Genomic DNA, 25,536 nt, shown 5'->3' on the forward strand with positions numbered 1-25,536 from the left:
CAGAGATTATACCTGTGGTCCATCTGTAATCTAAGGTCTCCTTGAGCGAGCTGAGAATAGGCTCGTAATAATCTATGTGGTGTAATCTTCAACGTAGTGAATCATGGCAGCGATGACTACTGGATCTGCACTGTATTCTTAACGCTGCGCTATGTGAGTCATTTCTGGGCTGTAGGAGGACTGCTCTATTTGGGCACCTACTCATAAACACATCCATACCATAGTGGCCTAAAGGTAATAAGCATTCCTGTGTGCTGGGAGTTAAATACAAAAAACTAGGGCTGCCCGCAAACAGTCGACCAAACGTTAGTGGACGAGACGAGTCTTAGTTGACCGAGTTTTTCATTGGTCGGTTGGTCGCAGTTAATTTCCGACGTTTGAATGGAACTTTAAACTTAGACTAGTTTAAAAGTCTGGAAACATATTGTGTATATGGTAAAAAAAGATTGCGTGTATTATAAAGGGCCAAGTTCAACAACAATCCCAAGATGTGCCAATTTGAAGCCACGTTTCCAGACAAGGAATAGCGAGAAAACACTCTTGGCAAATGAACTTGGACAACACATTTTTCCTCTGTCGTGCATGTCCTTGCATGTAAACCCCTGTGCAAGTACATAACGTGCATGGCCTGCCAAGTTAGTTAAACTGACAGGAAAATCTCACGTTTGTTTTGACAGTGACCGCATCCAATGAGTCATAAACACAAAATGCGGTGAAGGGAAGAGCAATGGTGCACTATGGGGACAAAGCTGTACTTGGCTCACTGGTGTGCAGTAGAATAGGCCCCATTAAATAAAATGTTGATGAGACTTTCTTGCAGAGAAGACATGTCACATCATAGGAAGAGACATTCATTAATCTGTGAATCTATTCAGTCTATTTTACGTCGGTACCCTACTTAGGCCTATGCAATGTTAATGTATAGCTAAGGCAAAACACAAGATATTTGAATAAAACACACCCCTAACGAGTGATTCATAGGAACACAGTGTCACACATCAAAGAATTTTTTTAAATAAAATGATTAACTTAGGATGCAGCGGTCTAAATCTAAAGAGGGAAAAGGTTTGGCCAAAAGTGTGAATGGGATTAAAGAAGCTAGATGATAAAAACTTTGTCAGACGACTTCAGCTAAGAATATATATCAGCATAATATTGTCTGCATGAAGCTGTGAAATCAAATGATTTGTCTGGCAGTGTGGGAAGGATTCCCTTTTCAGAAATGTGGCGACTAAGCTGTGGGAACTAGAAGGCGGTTTACAAATGTCTCTTTCGTCCTACATCTTTGAAAATTGAAAGTGTTTCCATTTTGAAATGCAATTTGTGGTCTTTGATTTCAAAGCAGTGTGCGGTCCCGCAGTGGTGTAGTTGTATGAATGCAGTTGCAGAGTGAAACAACAAAAAAGGCCTGCAAAACCTGCTTCCAGGTTCTCACCATGTTGGTGATTTCCGGGTATGCAGTCTCGACCAGCACGCCCCTATTGGTGGAGACGTAGTCCACCAGTTCGTTGAGCGTGGCCCTCTTGATCTCCTTGCTCTTCAAGTCGGTGACGGAGTCCATGAAGTCGAAGAGCATGCAGCACTGCTGGAGCTTCTGCGTGAAGAGCTCCTGCTGCTCAGTGGAAGGAGCATCTGGAACCACAGAGAGAGAGGAACATCGATTGAGCCACTCGTGATTTAGACAGAGTAACAATTCTATAGTCCTATAAGATAAGATCTTACAGATAGGACAAGGAAGAAGATCACATTTATGTTTATTTGCTTTTGGCAAACGATAGCAACATAATTTATTAATTCCAAGTCTGCCGAGCCCCAGTATTGGTACAACCGTTCATTATTATGGTTTCATGTTGATAGTTATTTGCGTGAGACTGCAAAAGGCACCATTACAAATTCCAATGTACCCCATTTATACCAGAAAAAAAACCCAACAACAATATATGCAGCATTTGACTTATTATTTTATGTTATTTTAATAAATGTTTGTTGCCAAATGCCTCATTCTGTATGGTAAGCAAGCACAATTACAACAGTGTTACAAACAAACATGAAGGCAAAGCAGAGTGTTGTCAAAGGAACCAATACACCAATCTAAGCAGATACTTGTAACACTAGCACCTTTTACACAGCCTGCTCAAGGCGGGAATGTTGTGGCATTATTCTGTCTCGCCGTTTGGTGTAAAAAGTACAAACATGGAATGGGGGGCATTGCTGATCTGGCGCTGAGCTGGCAACGGAGGTAGCCACAGAGCCGGAACGAAACAACCTTTGTTTGAAAGGGACAGCCCGCATGTCGGGACAGGGGTGTGAGGTTTTGATGCCGTGTTATCAGTCGTGGTAGTGGAAAGTTAAAGTTAAGTGAAAATATTTTAACTGTTTGCCATCCTGTGTGACGGAATTACAGCCAGATTGTCACGTACTTAAGCGAGAAGCTGACTACTGCGGCTGCTTGCTGGATCTCGGAGTTTTGCACTGCAGTGACAGAACGGGCCGTTTTCTCAGGAATATCTCACCCCAATGGCTTAAACCAAAACTGTGGATTGATAAAACTTTTTTTTTTTCCTATTTATTAATTGAATGGAGGCTGTTTGTTGCGAGGAAGCAGATGGTGGATTTGGACGTGGTGGCACGGATGGTCCAGTGATTAAGTTGCGGCTCCAAGTTATTACTTGTATAACAATATAATTAAATATGAATAATTAATACAGGTAATAAAAGGGCTTCTATTGCTAGTGGAAACCAGGTGATCAGCTATTGATCACTGCCGACCATTGATGTCCACTGCTCGACACGTATGTTATACGTCACACTAGAGGTTGCTGCTGTTGTGTTACATGTCACGCCCCATGATCACGCCTCTGATTAGGAAAGCCGCATGCTATCTAAAATCACATACGGGAGCAGCATTATGGCGTCTTTGTTTGGTTCGGTGTAATAAAGCAAAGCCGCAATATTGACAGGTCTTCTTTACAACATTTTTGGTGGAATCTCGGTATAAAAGAGGCTACTAATGACAGGATCATTAGAGACAGGACATTTTGCCTTTATGACACAAAGACCACCAAACAGTGTCTGGTTTTACATTTGCAGCCTAACGTGGATTAGATGCAGAGAGTGTTGAGGGTTATTAGAGTTGCCAAACCTGACCCTCGCTACGCTATAAGCAGTGTTTGGTAGCTGTCCAGAAATGCAGTTACACATTGTAAAGCGATGTTCTGTTCCAGGCATTGTGCCTGCCTGTAGCTGTAGCCACTGTCCTGGGTTCCTGTTCCACAATAACAGCAGTATGCAACTCAGAGAACAAACACACCAGGACTGATTTGAAGCCACTCAGGAAGCCAGTAACATAAAGGTTATGTAATTGTAGAAGACTTGAATAGGAAAGTGAAATCACAAGACTTTTACAAAAGTTCACTTAGGTATCTTTGGCCTAGGATATTGCTGTATTGGGTTAAATCATAAAAATAATCATTGTTGTACACAACATTGATTATGTTGTTATGTTTATTGTTATGTTATTACATTTCACTGCATATAAGTATGAAAGTATGTATATGTATGTGACGAATAAACCTCTTGAATTATGAATGTTGTAATTCATTTCCGACAACTATAAGGTACAAGGTAAGGTAAAAGGCATGAGCAACTTATTGAGCTAATTATTTTTGAAATATAGAGAATATTTAACATTTTAAAGCAATGTTAGAAATTATGCAATACATACAAAGCTAATTAATTGTTTTTCCATCAGTTAGGTTGAGGCTATGTTGCAATAAGACAATACATTTTTATTTGCATGACAATTAAACACCAACTCAAGATGGTGATAGCCCTAGACTAGAGTAATAAAACCAGATCCCCAGTCCTATTCATACGATTAATTAAACTTCTTATAAAACAGTAGATTGTAAAGTAAATATTGTGCAAACTGTTGGCTGATGACTAGTAGAAGAAGAAGAATAGCCGGGGTATTTTAAGTTTTTGTATTGATTTTCACAACATCCAAATAAAATAAACACAAAACATGCAGTAAGAAAGCACTGATACAGTAAAAGCAGATTCTTATAGGTAGGTGATACATTTCCAGGTTGTGTAAGCAAACGGACATAGTGAAGAGAACATAGTGTAGGGACAGCACACAGGCAGGCACTCCCAAGAGAGATAGAAAAATTCCCAGCGAGATTCAAACGTATTTAAAAAAAAATACTAATAAATTCCAGCCGAGTCGACTGACTGAGTACTGACGCAACCTAACCCTACCAACCAGGTCAACTAATCTGCTACTGCTGTGAGGGAGATCGATATATACTGTATATAGTTTCTCAAATTGTTTTTCTAAAAATACAAGGGCTGCCCCCAAATAGTCAATCAAATGTTAGTTGACGAGAAGAGTCTTAGTCGACCAAGTTTTCCTTTGGTAGGTTGGCAGCAGAAAAAAAAATATATATATATTTTTTTAATAAAATAAAAAAATAAAAATAATTACACACACACACACACACACATACACACACACACACACACACACCTTTTTTTTTTAACAGCAAAAAAAAAAAAAAAAAAAATGTTCGGTCTCCTTGCTGGTTGTTCCGACAAATTCAGAAGCATAATTACTGTTTTTGCTGAGTGGCTTTTGCTGGTAATTAACAGGCAGCTTGCTTTATGCGTGCCTGCTATGCAGCGCTTGTAAATTAAATATATATTTTGAAGAATGGTTCTCAATTATTGTGTTGGTGTTACTGATAAATTAACAAAATGTTCAGTCCCTTGCTGGTTGTTACAGATTCTGAATAGGGTGTTCTGAACTACTAATTTCCCCGACGTTTAAATGGAACTCAGACTAGTCTAATAGTCGGAAAAAATATTGCATTTTATCAAAAATATTTTGTATATTATATGAGCCATTTGAAAACATTAATCACATTGTTCAATAACCAAATCATATTGTGTCCCCGGGAAGCAGTGAGGTCGGGGCAGAGGGGCACTGTAAATCCGGCGGCAGCCTGGGGATCCCGGCCGGGGACAGGGAATGCGCAGCTAGTAACCGAGTGTGCGGCCCCGGGAAATGTTCCCGATGAGGGGTTGCTAATGAGGGGACACAGAAACCGGGAAAACCACTTTCCGTATGCCACATTTCAGTGAAAATTATGTCTATATGTAATTTAAATGTGGACATTAATAAAATAATAATAGGGCCTAATAAGTTTAACCGGTGTAGTTAACAGGTGGCCTCGCTTCATGTGTGTAGCGCTTGTAAATTCAATTAATATTTTAAAGGCTGGCTGGTTAGTTCTCATGCCACAAAAACATATATTTAAATAATTAAATTTATATCATAAACGTGCAACCATTAGTCGACTCCTGGCTTGAACTGACGACAAATAGTCGACAAGGAAAATCTTCCTTCCTGTCGGGGGCAACCCTAAGACATACATATTGAATTGAATTCCCCTAAAAAAATATATGAAAAAAGTGTTGTTCCACAGCTCCTAGAAGGCAGAAGCCTGGTTGAAGAACCATAATGGCTGTGCCCAGGGCGTGAGAGAGATAGTTTACATTCCTTCCCTGTATGTGCAGAAAGTTGGGAAGCGGATATAACCCTGTCTGAGGCTTTGGGCAGGTATGCCAGAACTAAATGTTATGTGTGACGAGTGGTTTAAATCTGGGCTTTGTACATTGAACAGTTTCGTCACGCGCAAGGCAGGTGAACAACCTGGCCAATGGGATAAGACATTTTCGGTGCCTCTGAGACAGAGTGCTGTTGAGTAATGCACTCTGACTGCACTTAGAAAGGTAGAGCGGAGGCTTCCAGATCTTTCTCCATCGAGAAAGCTGGACATCCCTTCAATCGCCAGAGGATGAGTAAATGATATAAGACATATCGGACATAACCTCAGCCCCTGTCGGTTATTTGAAAAGGTTTCTCATGAAACAAACTTTAGCAAATAAGGGGCTCTCTTCTGTAATGCTGCAATTGAATATTTCTTGTATTGCGTTGAAAACATTACCTACCAAAACCCGGATAAAACCAAAATGCAATGTTTGTGTACAAGACTGAGACGCTGGTTTATAGATATCAACGCTGTTCTTCCATTTATGTGACAGTGTGTGTTAACGCAAATTGGTTTTAACGGCACTACATCTTTTGACGCAAGTTCTGTTATGGTGACTGTTTGCCCGACCTGGCGCATCTTGTGTTTGTAGCCTGGCTGTAGTGGAGTGGATAACATCACACCTCGTTTCTGCGTCCTGCACATTTAATATAGTCGAAGACTCACCAACAGCAGCTCAATTTCCCGACTGCAGGTAGTCACCTTAACAGTTACATTTCATGGGTTGCACCACCTGATGTTAATGAAAAGTACGAGTCCGCCTCCTCTGCACTTGCCGCCATAGTTACCGGGGCTGCAGAGCTGGTGCTAAGCTAAGGCCAGCTAATGGCAAAGCGGTGGAGGTACAAGCCCTATATTCCGTCAATAGCGATGGGGAATGTGAACTCGCTGGCAAACAAGACCGACGAGCTGGCTGCCCTTGTGAGGAACCAGAAGATCAACGGGGAGTGTAGGTTACTGTTTCATGGAAACGTGGTTAACCGACAACACTCCGCACACTAATGTGGATTTACCGAGATTCACTTCTGTGACGGCGGACAGGGACGTTCCACCGGTATGCGGTAAACATTTTGTGCCCCATTGTTCGGAGTGAGAGCAGCTGTTCCCTTGAATAAACAAGGTTTCCGGCACTGTCTTGCAGATAAGAAAAAGCGATATCCATAGGATGAAAAGAGATCTACACAATGCATGCAGTAGAAGTTAAAAGTTAAAAGGTGAAAACAAAGTTGGAAAAAAAAAATGAGTAAAAGAACACACTACACAGACAGAGCTACTGGATTAGAGTTTGCCATGTTTTGATTTGAGCATGTTATTTTATGCTAAATGTAGTACCTTTGAGGGTTTCTTTACAATATTTGTCATTGTTTTGGGTTGTCAATTGATTTCCAATAAATATACATTTGCATAAAGCAAGCATATTGGTCCACTCCCGTGTGGATAAGAGTATGAAACCCTTGAAAAATATCCCTTTAAGCTAGATTTTGAACAGATAAAAAATGTGTGATTAATCATGATTACATCGATTGATAGCCCTACTATTAACACATTATCCATCCAATGCGATCATGAGGATAAAGAAAAGCATGTATTGACAACGCAAATGTAGTCTTTAAAAGAGAGCTAAAAGTGGATGTTGTACTATTTCACCTGTGGGCTAAATGTGGAGAAAAAAATAAGTAAAAGAAAAAAGGATTCCAAAATTTGTGGGGAACTGTCCTAACACTCCCAAAAAGGGTTGGCTATGCTGGTTAGATACTCTGACATAGAGCTTGTACAAGGCTAAGGCTACATTTAGGCATTTCCAAAATTGTGCATCAGAATGCACACTGGAAAGGGTAGTGTTAGTGTAAAGAATAAACATAATTACACATGGGCATGAGTAGGAGATGGACTGGAAAGACATATATACAGTAAACAATAGACTCAAAGACATTATTCAACCAAAAACATTAACTCCCATTAACTCCAAAAAGGACGTTATTAATGACAGAACATTTAAGAGCTATTACACAAGGAAATAAGGAATACAACAGGATGCACAGTACAGGTGAGAATCTTTGGGAATCTCACAATTCGATTTAAATTCTTGGAGGTCACAATTTAATTTAAGATCGATTCTCGATTCCTCACAATTCTCGATTCGATCATTTTCCTATTTGACTACAGTAGACAGTGTAATACATCCCAATCAGGGCTGCAAGATATTGGAAAAAAAACTGACATTACAATATTTTTTTTCTGTGATATATATTGCGATATGAAAAAATAGAGGATCTTTTACCAGATGACTTGAATAGCTATTTGGAAAGAATTAATCATTCTAGAATGACTGGGGTGATTCTGTAGGAGAGTGCATCTGCATAGAAAATAAAAATAATACTATTAATACTATTACTACTACTCTTTATTTTTGGCATATTTTTGGCATATTTAGACAGGAATGTTTATTTTTCACATAATTTATAGAAATAAATATCACCGTTTCTTATAAGGAATGATCAACAAAAAAAATTATAAACCAAAACTATTTGAATAAATAGCGGGAAAATATTCGTAAAAAAATTTATAAAATAAAAAATTGAATGAAGCCAAACCAAACTTTCGAGTGTTTGCGTCGGTCAGCCATGGTCCACGATGTAAACAGAAGTGTGTGCACACCCTGATACAGTTTCAATCACAATGTCGCAAATCAGTGGCAGAGCTGCTTTACGGCAATAAATTACGTCATAGTGCTTTAAGTTATTTGCACATAGAAGTGATGTACACAAACAAACAACAAACAATGATGTAAACAAACTGTGGAACGTGGCACTTCGCGAAATTACTCTTTGGATGGATTATTCCAACATTTGCCCGTCTGCTACCATGCTGCGACAACATATGGCGAGCGAGTTGGTGGCACGACTAAAATATACAAGAGTGAACCAATACGCAAAATCGAAATGCACACGTCATATCGAATCTACGGAATCGGTTCCAGTGGGAACGGTTCTTGATACCCAACCCGACCAAGAACCCTTAAATCTGAATTAATTATGTTATATCAGACAGACTTCTCATGTAGCTGGTTGGCGCATTGTCCGTTGCAGTATTCTCAGAAACCACGGGTGGCAGTAGAGAAAGAACCGTGTGAAGCAGGAAGTAGTAAACGAAGAACACTAAACAGGAAACATGGCTGCATGCACGGCTTCTGTTTTTGTTGATGCCGAGGAGGTTTTGTACCTCCCCCTTGCTCCCCCCGTGCCGTTCAGAAAGTGCCATGTATTGATAACGCGCTTAGAATTTTACAAATAAGGTTTTTTTATTTGATGAACTTGGGCATGAAAATATGTGAATATGCAAAAATTAACTAAATGGGTTTATTAAAAAAAAAAAAAAAAATTAAGACGGTAGGGGCGGTGGGCAAGTAATGTAATCGGAGTATGCCTGAACACTGTAACACCGGCAAAACCGCGGCAACCCTCCCAAGTTGATTTTTGAGACTTGGGGGGCAGGGAAGGAATAGACAGTGACTAATGTCTCCGCTCCCTTGATTGGTCACTTTGAATATTAGAGAACACAGTGTTTCCCCTATAATTGTACGAGAACCCCCGCCAGGCCAAAAAAAATGTTTTAACTGTAAAATAACGAAACTGATCGAAATTTACAATCCATTTATGCTATTAAAACACATATACAAACTACGGATGTTAAAAATGTTCCCACTAAACGACCGACTGTCTCCGTCTCAACAGCAAAATTGAAAATCCTTTTTTGTAATAGCTATTCAAAACATTCAAAGTAAGATCAAAAACTAACAGTACTGTTTGCCAACTGAGAGAGAGAGCGAGTGTGCACCTGCACTACCTGCTGCAGTGAGTAGGGAGTGTTAAGCTCATGCTCATTATAGCCCCACGCTCGCAGGACCATCTTTGTGCACGTGGAGCAGAAATCTCCCATCACTTCCAATGCATTTCTTCCAGGGAACACCCCTCGCACCAATTCACAAAAGCGAGCCAACCATTTATAGTTCTTACGAGATCCCTAATTCTCTAATGCACAGGTAACTTGCTGTATTTAAGATAATTGAGCAGGGAGTAATATTGTTGATGGATGTTGCACACATATGTAGTAGGGGTGGGGGAAAAATTGTATACATCACGGTGATATTTTCCCACCACGATATTGTACTGATACTATAATGGCAAGAATCATTTTATTTATTTATAGTTATGGCCGTGAGATATAGGCCATGTCCAGACTAATGTAGATACATGTAAAAACGCAGTTTTCGGTACACACTAGTGTTTTCAAAAAGTTGGGCTGCCCACACTGAAATGCCAAGGAATGCGCAGGAATTAGCAGCAACGGAACAAGTTTACTTTGTTTACGAGCGTGAAGCAGTATTACTGTAATGAAGTTAACATCTGAAGTAATTTAAGACTCAACATGTCCAAATCAAGAGACGAACAGAGAAAATCCAATGACAAACATAACTTTATTAATACCCGGAGGTAAATTCAGGCATTACAGCAGCAACAGTGAAGTCAGCGATCATAATATTCATATATGTTACGCTATGGGTGTGATTCCCAAAGTTGGAGAGATTTTAACTTTTAATTGAGACACAGAAAATAAATTTAATCACTTCATAACATGTAATTAAACCGAACACGACTAACCCCATGTAAACAATCTGGACATCGGCCAACATTTGTAGGTTCCTGACGCATGCGCAAGTTGACGCATGACGTCAGTGTTTTAAGCTCCTTGTAGACGGAAGACCAAAACGGAGAAAAAAAGATGCGTTTACCTTTGTCAGATGAGAAAAATATCAACAATAGATAGAAATATACTGCAGTATCCCAATACTACAGAAAGAAAGAATCAGAGAGAATGATATTAATGCATCGGGACCCAAGTATCGTGATAATATTGTATCACAAAATCCCTGGCGATTCCCACCCCTAATATTTAGCAAACCTACAGATAACCTACAGTTCTAGTAGAACTACACCAGGCACTTTGGCGCAGGGGATTGGCGCGGCGTGACGCAAGTGCACATTTACTATTGAATCGCTGTTAATATGTTGTTGGAGCTACACTGGCCACTTCAGCCAAGCAGTATTTTTTTTTTGTTTTGTTTTCAACCATGCGTGAGCCTTTTCCATAGAAACACAAAATAAAACTACATAGAAATGTTTTTGTAAAGAGTGCAATCAATTTAAACGTGTTTTACATGAGCCTACATTGTACCGAGAACTAGAGCTGCCAGACGGGCCAGGGGTCGTTTCGAGTCGGGTGTCACTAAAATGTTCCGGTTTTTAACATTCACTACCAAATTTCCACCCATCTCCCTCTCCACGCATAGAGAGGGAACGATCGCAATTTGCGTTCACAATCTCCGCTCCACGTCCCAGTGCCTCTAAATATAACAAATTAAAACAGTATGTTTGTATTTTAGATGTACCGGTAATTACATTTACTCCATTTTCTTATTGAATAACACAAAACAAAAAAATAATAAAAATAAATAAATACCCTGTGCATAATGGCTGGATTCCGTACAATGCAATTCAGTACAAACATATCCCACTGGCCAGTTTCAACAATTACAGTTCGATAGCTCACATTTCAATAATATTAAGAGTTATTTATGGCAGCCTATTAAAAAAACGTTTTATACCTTTTATCTGGATAATTGCAAGTACTTGTTTAACTTAAAGTGTATGCAGAGATCGTAGGACAGTCTAAACAAAATCAACATGTTGCTATGTAATTTTTAAACAAGTAATAAGCAGAAAACACAGATTTCAGAAAATTTATTTTTCCCCACAATAGCTAATAAAAGCATTGGTGGTATTTCAGACATAACACTTATCAAACTGTGTGTTACATCTAAATCGCTATTTTCAATGCAGGTACTCCACACTTAACGACAGAGTTCCGTTCCTACAACCAGGTTGTTAAGCGAATTGGTCGATTAGCGAGAACCCGTGTTATTTCACGCTAGTATAATGAATATTGAATGACTGCGGGAGCGAGACTGAGAACGGTGATGTGCGATGAGACGCTGAGACGCTGCAGAATTGTGCACAGCCTACAATACAGACTGGTCAGAGAGCTGGTCGTAAGTCTGAACGATCGTTAAACAGGTAGGTTGTTAAGTGGGGAGTACCTGTATACACAATCACTTCATGAAGAACAGTTATTTATTGGCACTGAACATCATAACATAAAAATTAGGTAGACAGGTTAAACTGGCAAAATTTCTCACGTTGGTTTAAAATTCCCTTGAAATTTGGGTAAACACATTATTATAGAATAGGGCTACAGATATTCCTCTATAATCCCATTACAATTTGTATGCTTTATTCTTTTTTAATGTTCAAATATATTACACATTTTAATGTAATAACATACAGGGGGGGGGCAAATAAAAACTCTAGATGTATTTAGTTTTTCAGTTTCCTGCTGCTGCTCCGGTGGCAAATGTTTGGCAAGTACCGGCATAATCCACGAGCCGGTGGTTGGGAACCTTGCGGGGGGGGGGGTCGGCTCGGCTCTTCCTATAGGCGAGATAGGCACTATTGCTAGGGGGGCGCGGAGAGGGACTAAATGGGCCGCATTTTGTGCACTTGTCTCCCTCTCGATTATTTAGGTTTCAAACAGGAAGCAACCAGCAAGCCAAAGGATGTAAAATAAGTAATTTGCCGTCTTTGTGTCTCACCAGCCGCAGTGCGGAGGTTCGGTTGAAACAATCGCTTAATTAGGCGTTTTAAAAGGATAGCAAATTTAAAAAATAAAAGGATCAAATTGTGTAATTATTCCAGAGAAAGCTCATCAATGGGTCTGGGTCACTGAGGTGGCTGCGACTCCCCTGGGACTGGCCCCCCAACCCTCGGTAACAGGTGTGTCTGAGTGCACTCTGCACCGCCGCGTTGTTCCCAGAATATCTGAACCGAATCAAAGGAAGAAAGAAAGAGAAAAAGCCTGGATCAGAATGCCCTGGAAACGGGTTTTACTGTGATTTAATTCTGTATTTCTTTTTGTGGACTTCTCCAGACGGGGAGAAAAGCACTGGGCGTGATTGAAGCAGTGATGCGGAATACCAGTTCCTATTCGCGCAGGCTTTGAATTGCGCTTTAGAGGTCATTAAATTAGCAAAACAAAAAGGACAAATTGCCCAAAATATTGTGTAAAAAAAATAAAAATAAAAATAAAAACAACCGCCGATGTCCAATCGCGCAAGCCTAATACCCAGCCCTAATCATGACAGTAGAAATAATTGATGTCCGGTGCCATGCAAAATGTACAATAAACATATTTGTATTACACATCAGCAAACCTATGTTCAGCGTTCCTTAGTGTTCTGTCACCGGCCAACAGCATTTCATAGAATGGTAGCCAACCGGGGAGAGACCAAAACAAGTCAGAGGTGTGTATGCAGGCCAGATAACCTCTGCTGCTTTGGTAGCTGTAACAATAACTAAAGGCCAGTGTATACCGGTTATGTGTTGATGTGCCTCCCTGTTGCATTCTGTTGAATTCTTTAGCACAGTGGCACTCAACCGTTCCCAGCTCAGGAGCCACATTAACAAAAAATATCTTCGCAAGAGCAACATTTCTGAAACGTCCCTTCCCTCCATCAAACCATTATGTATTTTAAAATAAGGCTACGAGTAATATCTGATTAAGGAATGAAAAGCATGACGTATGCAATAGTTGCAATTTATTATTTTTACCATATTATTATTACCATGTTTCTATTACCATTGCAACCACATGTTTTATGTATTTGTGGTGTGGGGATGGTGTGGTTAGAGCAGCCACACGTGACCTGGATCTAGGATCAGTGTGGCTGTATACCTGTTGCTCATTGGTTGGTCTAACGAGCAACAGGTAAAATCCCCATCCCCATTTTTCTTAAGGGTAAGGCTAATAATATAACTAAATACAAATAATTAGTAATAAAATTATCAGTGGAAACCAGGTGATGAGCCATTGATCACTCAGTTATCATTGATCAATCCCTGGAAATAGATGTCGATAGATGCGCTCTCCTGAAGTCTAATGGGGAAATTCAGTTTAGAATACTGCGGGAAATGTCTCAGACAAAGTTAGTGAAATACTCTTTTGGAATTATTTCCATTTCATTTTTACTAACAATTTAAAGAACCGCAACAGTCATAAAAGAGCTGCATGCAGCTCGCGAGCCACAGGTTGAGTATCACTGCTTTAGCATATTGGAAAAATATTTAAATGCAGAGGAAAAAAATGTCCCAAAGATTTCAACGTGTGGCATGTCAAGTGCATATTGATTTATTCAATGGTATTTTGGGTATATTTGCATATGGTCAATTAGGACATCCCTACCAGTGTCACATCATCCCAACCGACAACTTTTTACTCTAATTTCAAAGAGAATAAATGGACATAAGGACCATTTGCCGCAAGTAGCCTCAAAAACAAAGTGAGATATTAACATGGTTAAGATTAAGCAGAATTATACACAATAGCCCCCATTGGTTGTATCTCAACCACCAATTTATCTGGAAAATTAGTGTTCTGACAGCGAGACAGACTGGAGGAGGCTGATGGAGTCACAGGGAATCTGGTAGGGACTTATGATTGCTTTTTAGTTCTAAGTTATTGTTAACTTCATTATAATTAACCTGCTTATTTGGCATGTAAGTGTATTTTATTTAACGTTTGGTGAAACCTTTATTGCCAAAACTTAAAAGTGCAGTGTGTAGAATTTAGTGGCATCTAAGCGGTGAGGTTGCAGATTGCAACCAACTGAATACTTCTTCTCCCCATGGCGGTGCAGCACTGCGGCCTCCATGGAAGAGACGGTGGCCGTGAAACTCGTGAAAAACCCTCTCAAGAGCCAGTGTTTGGTATGTACATAGCGGTGCAACATGGCTTCCTCCGTAAAGTGTACCCGCGCCCATGTAGATAAAAACAGTTCCATACTAAAATAACTAATTCTTATCTTCATGGGATTATACACTAATTGAAACTTACTTAGGAATATTATATTGCATTTCTGCCCAGTCCATTCCGTAAACTCTACACATTGCACATTTAAAATTTTATTTTATTTTATTATATATCATATTTATATTTGCCCATTTTCCTATATCTAGCAAAAACAAATCTTGGGGTGAACCCTTTTAAGTGAAATAGTGGTGTAAGTGTACGTAATGCTTAGCCACTGATCTGCAACCACCAACTTCAACCCCACAGGTAGTGCTCCACATTTAAGATGACAATTATATCATCTGGAAATGTGCAAGCCTGTTCACCGACATAACATTCATGTCATTTATTTAACTTGGTCGCTCCTGTGCGGCTTCTAAATACATTCCATAGACAGTCAACAGTTCAAGAGCCCATACAACATGTCCGCTACAGTGGCAAAGATAGATGTTCAGAGACTAGTCTTCACCAACTATAACTTTGTTAACCCTAAAAAAAACCCTTGAATAAACGGACAGTGATACCCACACTGAGTCTGAGGCCCAGGACTGATCTTGAAAGGTATTTAAGTTTATGTTGAGCCTAATTCAGTAATTACGTTTTTCTGTTCAGGCAAGCCATAAGAAAGCAGGTTAAGAGGAATTTAAACATGTTTACACAAAACAGTATTTTGACATACATGTATGTATGTAAATCAATGGGAACCTGAGACAATCTAATAGGAAAGCAGGACACCTGTTCATTGAAACCTAGAGATAATAGAAAACGTGAATCTTCAGTCATCCTTGCCATAAAAACAGCCAACAAGTGACAGTAGGACATGATGAGAAATGCCCTTGAGTTGTAAGCTCACTGCAGCCAATCTTGGAAGGGCAGAGTATTGTCAGCATCTTGCACATAGTAATTGTAATGTTAATATGGACTGAGAGCAATGAGATGATTTCTAGACACAAATTATGAAGAAAAAACTAAAGATATATAGCACTCAGTAAAGTGTGCCTGAACATGTGCAGAACATGATTGACGAGTCGTAAAAAAAAGGGAGTGACAGTCCACTGTAGGCTAAATTTGGCTGCTAATGCATGACAGGAGTGATGCCAAGTACACCACACCGTCTTGCTGCTGCAGCTGTAGAACTGGTTTGGTGAGGCAGTTTGGTTCACACATTGGTCTTCACACTAATCTGGGTTTCAAATACTGGCAGAATATGCTTGAAAAGGCAGATTTTAACATTTACAGGGAAAAAAAGATATTTATGTCTATGTGTAGGATGTGATGCAGAACTACAAAGGAAATGCCATAAATAACAGAAGCAAATTTAAGCCATCACACCTCCTCAAACGGCACAGTGTACCACGCGTGAAAAAAGGCACTTCACCTCGGAAAACACTACATATAATACCTTCGTATGAGGGTCATTAGGTTTTGGGGAATGTTGATCATGTAACTAACTTTAATTTCCTGGTGTCGGTGCCGAGCCCATAGCAGTGAAAACAACGCAGCCACTTTGGAGACTCTCTGAAGCTTTGTTTCTAATAACAAACGCCTGCAACACCATAAACAGGAACCAGTGTTCTCTTAGAGATGAGCTGTGAAAAGTGCAAAGGCAAGGTGCCAGACCCCTTTACAGACTCATTTTCCAAGGAATAACAAAATATGAAATATAAAACAATAGCAGGAATAGAATAAAATTCCTGGGGGGGGGGGGCAGTACTACAGTATATTCTGTGAATGCAAAACTCTGACACTGAGACAGACAACTACAGGGCCATTTTACTCACATTAACTCCAGACAATGCTGTGAAACTGGAGCCAGTGTTAAAATCTGTGGAAATCAGACGAGACATCAGGCCTGTACAAGTGTAAGGAGCAGACCATTTGGTTGCTTTAATGCAACCAATACACTGGTTCAACACATATATTGTGCCTAATTTTTAGTGACCTGGCATAATTTATTTTCTTTTTTGTTCTTTTTTTTTTTTCCAAACATTGGCATGAACATTAGCTGAAACCTCAGCTACAAAAAAAAATATTGATTTGTCATCCAGCAGCGAACACAATGGAAACAAGTCATATAACTGGCTTTTCAATCAATAGGCCGATATTTGCCATTACAGAACTGGCTGTGTTTTTCAGGATAGGAGACAGAGGAAGCAGCTTGGCTTGGAAGGGAGGCCAGCAATACAATACAAATACCACATAGCAGTAGACAATGCTACTACTTAGCGGTTACATTTATCTATTGGATTTCCACACACACACACACACAATCTATTTAATACATGGCACTCAACTCAAGTCTGTTGACTAAAAATCCCCAATGAGCAGACCTAAGGCTCTCAGTCTTCTTAAGGGTGGTGTCTCAGCTCAAACAATCAACCTACTGACAGAAATATCAACCTAGATGAAGCGGTCTATCTTGGCGAGGAAAACATTTTCCTGGCTTTCTCTGAAGGCTTCTGGCTGCCATGGCAACTATTTTGGTCTCTGAGTGAGTCATCTTTTCAGTGTGTTAGACAACAGAGGCGAGGAGCACACCGGGCGTTCTACGAAAGGGAGGAAGAGGCATCCTTGCTGCCGCATCCATTCGAATTTGATGCATAATGACTCCCATTTAACTCACCTCTGGACAATTTCTCAATTGCTTTTCAGAGATTCTCACAGCATCTTGACTCAGGACATCCAACAGTGAATATGTCAACAGTGAAGGAGCTGAATAAAGAATCTGTTTATCTCCTTTTTACCAACAGGTCAGGTTGTCAAGTTTGACAAACACAATTCTTAATTGAAAGATCTTTATGATCTAGTCTCTAGGCCGTTCTTTTACAAAGACTGGAGTTCAATACATATATACATTAACCAACTATCAATGAATTGTTAATTAATTTAATCTATAAGATTTTATACTTAACAATTAACTGAACAATGTGCGGTTTGTTGTCATTGTATCAACAGGAGTTTTCCACCTGTGCAGATTTCGCACATTTTCTGTTGCAGCGCCTCACCGGAACGACAGCGGGAAATCGAGAAAAAAATACCCTGTGGTGCAGGAAGTAGTAGTAGAAGTAGACGGAGGCCTCCGGAAAAACGACAATCAACAAACATGGCTGCGCATTGAAATCGGGGGGTTTTTGATGGCGAAGTGGAAACTATATGTTTATTGATTCTCAAAAACTAATCCTCATCTCACGCAAAAAACAGTTGTAAATATTCCTGTATGCACGAACAAGAATCTTAAGTGGTTGCCAGGCTTATTTTGGTTTTCAACCCGTCGCAACCGGCAAGCGGAAGGACGCATTTGTGTCGTTTTTAATCCTCGTCCTGTGATCGTTTTAGTGTGGCCCTGCATGAATAGAACTACAACTACCAGTAGCTCTATGGCGGCGCATATTATAAACGTTGGAATCATGACGTATTTTGAGGACCAACACAGCTGAATGGCTGCTTCAATCCGTGATGGTTTGCCAAACTCCAACTGCCAGTTCCTATTTGGCATTGTACTTTACAGATTAATTATTTGCAGAGTTGAATTCTTGAGCAGGCAGACCGTTAAAATAGCTAAATAAAACGAGTTCAAGGTCCAGCGCAAGCTATGGAATGGAATTTACATCGGGGACGTCAGTCCGATGAGTGCATGACGTCAGTATAGCCACCAGATACAAATATTGTATCAGTCCCATCTCTTCGGTAAACTGGGCCTGCCATCTATAACTCACCCAGAAAAAATTCATTTCAGCTGCCATACATACATACATACATACATACATACATCACCTGGCGGCTCATGTTGCATCAACACTAGTGGTGTCTCATGAGGAAGGCTTTACAGTATATGCTGAAACTGTCAAGGTCTTAACAAGACACAGTATAACTCTCTTAAGTCTATATACAGGAACAGCATATTAAATATCAGTATTCCAATAAAAGCAAATAGATTTTTACTCTGTTTAACAATTTTCTTCACACAAAAAAACATAGAATCACAGATTTGGACGCTCACCTTCAATTAGCCATAGCAGGAACCAACTTAGCCTGTTTTAAGAAGAGACACGTCCAAACACTTTGACCAGAAATACAATTAGTCCTAGTCCTTATAACTAATGCTGAAAATAATCACAGGGTTACAGCATGAATATGGACTTGGTCCTCACTGAGGACTTTGCATGCATTAATGATGGGAAAACTTTGATTGAAGGATTGATTCAATTTGCGGATACCAACATACTGAATAGGCCAATAACATGCTCTGCTAAAATCTGTAATTAATCTCATCAACATTCAACCTGTTTTAAGTGATACGCATGGTCATATGTTTCCCCGTAGTTGTTCAAATAAAATCAATGGCATAATTATTGCTGGAGGGAGCAATTTATTTAGTTTTAAATAAAATTCAGAAGCGTCACAGAACTGGGCCTCCAGAGTACGAAGTAGGATGTACAATTTCCAAACCATAACAGAGGGCAATTACGAAATCCAGCAAACAGTGCAAACCACAGGAGGGGAACTACGTAAAAGGTAATTCAAAAACACACCCACAAAAGTGAGGAAGTTGTCAAGTCAACCAGCTTCTGCCCAGAATTTATTAACAGCCCTGTTGAGTACATTGGCAACACTTTCATGCGAAAAGAATATAAGCACTTTGGTTGATTTTGACAACAAAGCTAATAGGGGGTATCCGGGTGCCTCAACAATATTCTATAAAGTTCAAATTCTGTTAGTAAGCATTCACAAATGTCATCCCGCAGCAAGTGGTGCACATACATCGTGCATTGATTGGGTCAGAAAATTGGGACCTATTCTAATTTGCTTTTAATAGGCAGACTGTTAAAATAGAAAATGGTTTAAAATCAAACTTTGAATTGATAATAAATTAACGTAACTGCTAATCAACTGCTATAGCCAGTGGGTTTCCATTTGCCGTTGTCTACACAATCGCACATAGATTTTCATGTAATATCTTTACGCCCCAAGATATCCAAAACATTTTGAATTGAGTAGCAATAAGAAAATCTGTAATAATAACAAATTAATAATGATAGTGCTTCTGATTAAAAACAGTATATCCCAGACTGCTGGAAAATCCAGATAAAAATAATTTTTCCAGACATAATAGAGCCAGTGCATACAACTAGCAATTATTTTATAATTCATGTATCTGTTCATTTAATTGATTAATCTAAATGAGTCATGTCATAACTTATTTTGAGTTGCATTAAAAAGCTTATACCTAATCCTGAAACCATAATTATTTAGAGCCAAGCAAACAGCTAGAGTCAAAAACATAAACATGAATCCAATAATGAATTGCAACTATGCAGAACCCATGTGATTAAATAGAGCGATGAGTTAGATATGCTTGCATGACTTGGGCATCGCTTTGCATTTATTTGGAATTGCAAAACAAGGTTGTTCAGGAAATGTTATGAAAAAACAAATTGTGTTTGTTTTGTGAATATACCAGTACATTCTGGAAAGGCATTAGCAGTTCAATAATGAGGCAGTTAAAGGCTTATACACATAGAAATGTATATTTCTTCTTTGAGCAATATGAAAATATATATTAGCATTGTGTTGTGAAGGAACGGCAGCAATCATAAAGTTAAGCTTTGTTATGGACTTAAGTTAAAGTACGTTTTTAACATACTAACCGAAAGGGACTATATACACGTCTAAGTTCTATCAACCAGAACAATGGTGGAAAGGACCTGTTTTCTAAAAATGTATAATTGATAGGATCTTCTTCTGTCAGGATTATTATTTGTACTTGTTTCTTATGTCTTCAATGTTGATTCTGCACTACGTTTTAGAGTGGGGATGCAAATTTAAACAAATTTCCTTCATAGATAGTTGTTAGCCTGAACAAACAATCTTAATTGATAACATAAAAGCTAATGATGTCACCAGGGGGGGGGGCCATCGCCCGTGGAGACATACGGGATGTTGCGCACCTCCGAGATTTTGTGACGGGCCGCGAGAAGAGTTTCTCCACATTTAATTTCATTTCAAAATTAATAAGTTCCAGGCAAGACTCGCTGAGCTGGTTCGCTCATACAGGAATATTTACGACCAGTCTTTTGGCGAGTGAAATATAATAATTTTTGCAGACGTCCTCTGCAACAGAATGAGTCGGATGTTACGTAGCAGATCAAGTCTGGCGGAGATATGGACAAGGAGAAGCTAATAAAAGTATTAAACATTACTTAAACACAAAATAACTGAATTTAATATATTTAATTGGAGTTGTCACCACAGCAACATATCGCTTGTTTCGTTTCCTTGCACCTCTCCCTCACTCCCGGTCTTTTTTCCTCCCCACGTGCTGCTCAGACAGTGCAATTATCCCGTTCTAGTCTACCATGTTCGATCTGAATGCAGAATTATTTGTTGAGGAACAATAAACATAGTTTCCTCCTCAGCATCGACGTGCGCAGCAATGTTTGTTGTTTGTCGTTATTCCAAAAGCCTCCACCTACTTCTACAGCTTCTTGCTCAACTGGGCATTTTTTTCCTCCACTGCCCTGCCGTTCTTGTGAGTACTACTACTTCACGGCTAGGTATATTTATTCTCGAAACGCCCTGTGCCCCAAAGACTGCACCACCGATACAATAACAAGACGACCGCAGATTGTTCAGTTCTTATCGATGAGACAAAATCTTAATGGATTAAATTGTTATTAGCAATTAATCGGTAGTCGATTAATTGTCAACATCCCTATTTCAGAGACAGTGTCAGTCAACCATTAGAAATACAGCTGCTACTTTAACAGATTATAGTTCATGCTAAACTCCAAGTTGATCCCATGACATGTATTAGTAGTATTTAAGGTCAGATGCATAGTCACCATGGTGCTTGGCTCAAACAATAAGGGCTGACAATAACAGACAATTCCTCATTAGTCAATATTTTCATTATATTGCTAGTATGCAATAAGTCTTTTTAATTAAACAGTGAAAAATGATTGAATTATGACAACAACAAACATATACTGTAGATACCTTCAAAAACCCATTTTAGACAGTCTCCCACACACAAAATCCTCATTAATTTGTCACGCTTGTATTAACACTTGAAACTGAACTTCTGTTCCACAGTGAATGAATTCTGCTCATGCAGCCGACCTGGTATTCAGCCTTGGTAACTGGGAAATTAAAATGGAAAGTATGGGGGGGGTTGTTGCCTTTGTCTTATCACACAGTAATAATGGCAGAGCAGAACGATGTGACTGGCCATGCGACTTAGTAGGTGAACTTAGTTGCACTTAAGTGTGTTTGAGAATATTATATAATAAATACATAAAAACACAACAGGCCAAGAAAATCACATTCATCACCATGGCACAAATGACTGAAGTAGTATTACAATTTATTTAGTTTGCTGTGTTTTTCATTGTGGTTGATATAACCACATTGTTTCAAGTCAATAGTGTATGCTGCATTAGTGAAGTTATCTAGTAGTTTTCCTTCGAAAAATTATATCAGTAATGTAGCATTTGTCTGACACTGGCTTACACCTGTAAACAATACTGTTTGTTTTTATTATATGTAATATTAAGATAATGCAGAACACTGTTAACTCCACAGTTCCACAGGCAGTAGTCTGCTCTTCTTCTTATACAAGCCTGCTTGGAAAACAACATGCCATGGCTTCTCATGTGGATTATAAAAAAAAACCCCAAAAAAAAAACAAAAAAAAAACCCACATTCAATTCCAACCAATTTGGTGAAGCAATTAATGTCAAAACAACATTTATGTATGTTTTGGAAACATACACCAACATTGAAGACCCCTGTTAGCATCTGGCATTGGGTTCTGCATGAAATTGTCAAAATACAGGGAAACCTGATCTGAAATCGAATCCAATTGTAATGTTACACTTAAAGTTAGTATCAACTGTGTTCTACCAATTACATGACAGCTAAAATGTGCAAAGACTGAACCACCTTGACATTTGCTGCACTATTGGCAGCCCCTCTCTCTGAACCGAGCCTGGTTTGCAGGACAGTGCGGACGTTCAACTGAAGTTCTGAATGGGTTGAAGACACCGAACAAGAACACACTGATAGCTATTAGGCTGTGCATTCTGCAGCTACTTTGCTGCTTGCGATTGATGTAAGATAGCAGGTTATCATGACGCAACATGTCTTGCTACATTCTGGTAATGCACCACAATCTTGCTATTCAAACAAAAGATAATACGACAAAGATTGGTCACCATCTTCGTGATGTTTGCAAATGATTTGTCAGGGAACCCTTTTACGGCTTTGGAAGAATACATTCCATGTGTATGAAAGGTCAACTTGACCTTGGCCTTTTGCTCAGCCTTGCCAGTTTGCAGAAAAAAAAACATTTTTCTTTGGATATGGATGTAAGGGGTGTGAATTGGTGGTTTGATTAACCTTAACTTAATCTTTGAACCCCAAATCTAAAAGAAATGACTGACGAATCATGGTCTCACCGAGTGGATAGAACAGACACACACTATCTGTCCACACCGAATACCAAAGGATCCAGAACTTTTTTTTTAGCCCCTTAAGACCTTCTGGTTAGCAGTGAACTGGAAAGAAATGTGTTTAGAGCAGATCAATAAACTAATGCATCATTCTGCCTACATGTATGAACGTATGTATGTGACAAATAGACCTCTTGAATCTTATTTTGATAGCAATATACAGATGCAGCGACTCCAGAATTTTCAGGTGGGTCTGATGTCCACTGGAGATGTACAAAAGACTCATCAATAAATAATATATTTTTCCTCATTCAAGTTATAGAGGAAGAAAACACTTCCAAGAATAGCATTGAAAGCTCCCTTTATCTACAAAATGAATCTTGGATTCTGGACATAGGTCTTCTTACAGACAAAACCTAACAATAGTTTTTCTGTCTCCAACACTGATCATATAAGAAGCTTACTAAGTGTGCAGAACTACTCAGCCATAGTCTAAGCACACACGTTCCAAAGTGCTCAATCATGACTGAGAGGCAAACTTCAATGAATTAGTTTGCAGTCGCAGCAAATCCAAAACCCAAACAAGAGTAACCAACAAATTGGCTTGGGCTGCTATCTGGGCACCTCTCCCAGCTAATGCTTTTGAGTATATTGGCACGCATATATGTACGCAGATAGTTTTGCTAATGGACACAGTGCGAGTAACGGTGTCCATAAAGACAATTGAAGATGAAATAACAAACCACAATTGACCAACATCGTAATTATTCAGTATAGAGAACAATAGCCAATGGCTAATATAATGATTGGCATACCATAGTATTGAGTGTATGGGGAAGTTAAAAGTTATAGGCTATGACCAAGCAGACAGGCTTATGAACTGGGTCACTAGTTCAAATTGTGACTGCTTAGGAAGATTATGGTGTGAAAGCTTGAATAAGTCCCATCAGTAGATAGAAGGAGAAAACTACTGGACCGGTGAGAACTTCTGAATGAAAACGGGATGCTTTACTAAATCCTCCCTTTTCTAGATCAGTGACTCAATATATTTTTTATCAAGGACCCCCAATTTCATACACAATAGGCCACAAACCAACATTTTTGACTCTTGGACCCCAATCTGAGCAGATTTGTATTGTTCGATATGACCTGACCTACACTGTACTTGCAGACATAACAGTGAAGCTATGTTCAAAACAGCAATTATTATACATTATCCAACATCTTGCAGATAAGATAATAGTGAAGTTTAACCATACATCACTTTGGTGGCGACCCCCTGAAACCTCTTGAAGGACCCCGGACCTCACGTTGAGAGTCACTACACTAGATAGCCGGTCGAAATCGTTCGTGAAAGTTTTTACACAAGCAAACGAGGATCTATCCGCTTACCTTTGAGCTGGGGCAGCGGGGAGAGCTCCACCAGGGCGCTTTGGGTGCGAAACTGGGAAGAGCCCTGGGATTTCTTCTGCTTCTGGGCCTTCCTCATGGACTTCCTCGTAAAACCGTCCACCTTCTCCGACGCAGAGATAGCCGACATATTTGACGCATGAACCGAAAGCCCTAATTTAGCCAAATCACTGGATTCTTCCAAAAAACTCGACCAGCAGACGCCCTCGCGTTCCATGCAAACCCCGCTACTCTATATTGTCCGACATTGCGGGTTTAGACGCTACGGATCGGAGTTCGACAGTTGCGATCGGAGTTGCACTTTAGATCGCAGTTGGACTCTGTGGGTTGGTGGTGGACACTCCACTGGTCATCCCGCGAATAATTCACAAATCGGTTGTAGAATTAATTCAACAACTTTTTTTTTTTTTTTTTTTTTAAACAAACTACTTTTGGACTGGATTGTCCGCCTTAAAATGACCGCAAAATCACCCACCTGTTGCGAAACTTGTAAAATGCATGGGCAGGAGAGCAGTCGTCCTCCACACTAGCTCTGTTTTGACAGTAACAACCCCCGTTTTAGCTAATAGACCATGCTAACGTTAGCGTGCTAATATTAGCCGACGTTAACGTCACCCGTTAAGACGACGCGCTTTGCAGCTTGGGGGGGGGGGTGAAACAAAAGTTAAGACGGATCTTTTTTTTCGTCCCTGTGAATTCGTCACGGCCGGGACAACCAGAGGAGCGGGTCCTCAGAGCGGCGTCTCCATCGGAGGGTGAGGCGGGCGGCGGAGCGCGTTCGCCGCAGAACGGTCCTCGGCTCCAGCGGCGAACTTCAGCTCGGTTCGGATCGACGCGGTTGACGACGGAGAGTGTTTTTTCAAACGCGTCCACATTACTGAAAACTTCCGTATGGTTCTCCGAGAAACGAGACGCAGAGCGGGCTTCGTCGTCCGGAATGATCTCGGAAACTTTTTTTTTTTTTTTTTCCTCCTCTCTCTCCCCCGTTTGAATTGTTATGTGTCTCTTTTAACGCAACAAAATTAATGGAACCCGTGAGAGAGCACCGCTCGACCTCGACGCTTCCATCGCCATCCGCCGTCTGGAGGACCGCGGTGTGACAG

At 39.8% G+C, this 25,536-nt stretch overlaps 1 protein-coding gene across 1 annotated transcript in view; it reads right to left on the bottom strand.

Annotated features, from left to right (window-relative positions):
• The window catches only part of ppp2r5a (protein phosphatase 2, regulatory subunit B', alpha isoform), a 43,736-nt gene extending 18,236 nt beyond the window's left edge, over nucleotides 1-25,500 (bottom strand). The window contains exons 1-2 of the mRNA XM_080024556.1: nucleotides 24,416-25,500; nucleotides 1,436-1,632 (exon numbers count right to left, since the gene is read on the bottom strand). Of these exons, the coding sequence (XP_079880682.1) occupies nucleotides 1,436-1,632; nucleotides 24,416-24,650 (432 nt within the window). The 5' untranslated portion in view covers nucleotides 24,651-25,500. The remainder of the gene's footprint in view (nucleotides 1-1,435; nucleotides 1,633-24,415) is intronic.
• Between the last annotated feature and the right edge of the window lie 36 nt (nucleotides 25,501-25,536).

Source organism: Zeus faber (genome assembly GCF_960531495.2).
Source record: "Zeus faber genome assembly, chromosome: 2".
NCBI lineage: Eukaryota > Metazoa > Chordata > Actinopteri > Zeiformes > Zeidae > Zeus > Zeus faber.